Source organism: Grus americana, chromosome Z, assembly GCF_028858705.1.
Source record: "Grus americana isolate bGruAme1 chromosome Z, bGruAme1.mat, whole genome shotgun sequence".
Lineage (NCBI taxonomy): Eukaryota > Metazoa > Chordata > Aves > Gruiformes > Gruidae > Grus > Grus americana.
This window is the reverse complement of record NC_072891.1, coordinates 50,537,334-50,539,983: the sequence shown is the minus strand read 5'-3', so window position 1 is coordinate 50,539,983 and position 2,650 is coordinate 50,537,334. Positions and strand designations below refer to the sequence as shown.

The following is a 2,650-nucleotide window of genomic DNA, read 5'->3' as shown; positions in this document are numbered from 1 at the left end:
CTGCCACAGCCGCCCCGTCCCGGCGGGCTCCCGCGGCCGGCGACGACCCAACGGCTCCCAGGCGGCCGCTGAGCGCGCGGAAAGCGCGCAGGGGCCTCGCGCCTCGGTAGCGGTGTGTGTGTGTGTGGAGGGGGGAGGGGGCCGTCAGCGCCCCGTGCGTGCCGCAGCCGGTCACGTGGGCGGCGGGACCGGAGCCGGCGGTCGCGAGAGGCTGAGGCGGCGCTGGCGGCGCAGGCAGCACCATGGCGGCGGCGCTGGGCGGCCTGGGTCTCCTGCAAGGACGAGTCAGGCTGGCAGCCGCAGCCGCCGCGACCTCCTCCCTCGGCCGGCCTGGCCGGCGGGCGCCGGTGCGGGGAGGCGCCGCCACCGCTCTCCCCTCGGCCGGTAGGAGCTACAGTTCTGAGGCGAAGGAAGAGGAGGAGCTGCGGGTCCGGTACCTGGATGACGAGCACAAAGGTATCGAGGGGAAGGCGGCTGCGGCGGGGTGACCCTTCCCCACTGACCCAGCTCCGGCAGCGCTCGGGCAGCAGGGCCGGAGTGACCCCTGCGCGCCGCCGCGGCACTGTGAGGCGGCCGCCACGGCGGGGCAGGGAGGGGGAGGTCCCGGGGGGGGAGCTACCCGGCGGCGAGGGGCGGGAAGAGAGCAGCGGCTCCTCCTCCTCGGCACCACCGCCGGTGGCTTCTTCGCAGGCTGCTGGGAGCTGCCGGCATGGCAGTTGTATAACTGGGTCAGCTTGGTCTCACTTGGCTCTTCTTTTTCAGAGCACGACACGGTATGTACTGTGTGTGCGAGGTACACCCTTCTGAGTTGGCATCGGTGGCCACTTTAATGGGAGAAAATGAAGTTTAGCAGCAAACTACTGCCATGGTGCTGCATCTCGCATCTGTCATGTGCTTGTGTGCGGGGGCAGACAAGGACGCAGAAGTTGTATCCATGTTTTCTGTTCTGGAAAGTATAGCTTCAGCACTCTTGCTCATGTCATGCAGCTTTCCTAGTAACCGTCTCACCCTCCTCCTGGCTTTTAGTGCTGGCAACTGTGGCTGACCTAGTTCTACTCAACTATACCAAGAGTCTTGCTTTAACCCACCTGGTTAAACAAAGAAAGAAAATCGATGTGCCAGAGTGATCTGGAGCCAGTAAATCACAGTATGGATGCTTTATACTTCCTCTTCTGGTTTGGTGCTCACCAGACTTTGGAGATGTTTTTCCATTGGAGGTGTTTCACCTTCTTTGGTGTTTGTCACTTCCTTCCCATTTGGGTACAGGAGGGCTAGGAATGGTGGAGAAACAGTAAGTGCACGCTTTTAGAGCCATGGTGTTATACCTACTGAAGTGGAGAGGGCCGTAGTGTGAGGTTCTATTCATCTGCAGCACATGAATCTCTTTATGTGGATAGTATGTATTGAAATAACGATATGTTGGGATGCACAGTTCAGTTTAGCTCTTTCAGCATGTTAACTCAGTTATTTCAGACTTGTGGCAAATTCAGGCAAATGCCTGTGAGTTGAGTGTGCTTATATATAGATTTGTATACATATACAGAGACGTAACTTTAAAACTTTGAATTTTAGCATGAGGCTTAGAAGATTATTATTTTCAAAGGAAAACTCCGGCTCTACTTTCATTTGAGGGCAGGTTTTTCTGTCACTATTAAGGGTCAGTAAAGTTGATGATGTAATCTAATCCTGAGTTCTGTCTTGGTGATTGTTCTGTTCCCAACTCTTTCCATTTCCTTTAAGTTCTTCTTTAGTCCTATTTTCTCAACCAGCTGTGGAACTCAGAATTAGTTTTAAACATCCATTTTAATTTTATAGAGTTCTTTAAATTGAGGAGGAGGCAAGGCAGGAGCAAAGAGTTTGAAAAATGTTGAAGGAGGAGTGGTTTTGCTTGTTTGTTTTGTACTTTTCCAACAAGTGGTAGGAAATACTTCAGTACTGCCTAAGATAATGATTTTTTATTTCTGCTATTACGCTACAAGCAACAGAACTAGGTACTGTGTTCCAGCCGTTGAATCAGCTAGAAATCACTGCTTTTGTAATGTTACGAAGTTGTTTTGTACTGTGTGTCTATCCTAAGTTCGTTGCTTAGTGGTTTTGATGCAGATACTGTAAGTTTGATTATGCACAGAATTGAAGGAGGTTTTTGAAGAAAAGATGCAGAGGTAGCTAAAGTTTTTCACGTCAGTAGCCCACCTGTTTTTATTTTTTCAGTCAAAAAATGTTTTTGAAGGTTTCTTTTTTCTTTCTTTCTTTCTCGGAATATACATCTTTGTGGTATTAAAAATGCCCCAAAACATGAAGATAGCATTTGGAGTGTTAAATCACCTGTGGATATCATAAGGAAGGAGTCAGCCAATGTATTTGCATTTCATGAATTCTCTTCAGGAGAAGGGATTTTCTTTGTCTTTGCCTTTCAGGAGGACAATGAAAAAAATACTGTTTGTTAATAAAGGTTAAGACAAGGGTCTAGAAGTAAGCCAGAAGGAATCATAAGCTTCATATGCCTCCTTCAGCAGCACAAAGAGCAGACCACGTTTCTGCAAAAGAAGCATATCTGCTTCTTCCCCATGCTGCTAGTACATGCTCTCTTCCTTGCTTTGTGTGTCGAGTTCATCTATCTTTATCTGCTTACAGCACGCAGTACCCCTGC

General features: G+C 50.1%; 1 protein-coding gene across 3 annotated transcripts in view; it reads left to right on the top strand.

Moving 5' to 3' along the window:
- The first annotated feature begins 103 nt into the window (after nt 1–103).
- AUH (AU RNA binding methylglutaconyl-CoA hydratase) overlaps nt 104–2,650 on the top strand; it is a 123,541-nt gene continuing 120,994 nt past the window's right edge. For all 3 annotated transcript variants that reach the window (XR_008574712.1, XM_054810555.1, XM_054810556.1), the window contains exon 1: nt 104–456. Coding sequence is in view for 2 of the 3 variants with exons in the window: in XM_054810555.1 (XP_054666530.1) it covers nt 243–456 (214 nt within the window). In the remaining variant the exon portion in view is untranslated. The remainder of the gene's footprint in view (nt 457–2,650) is intronic.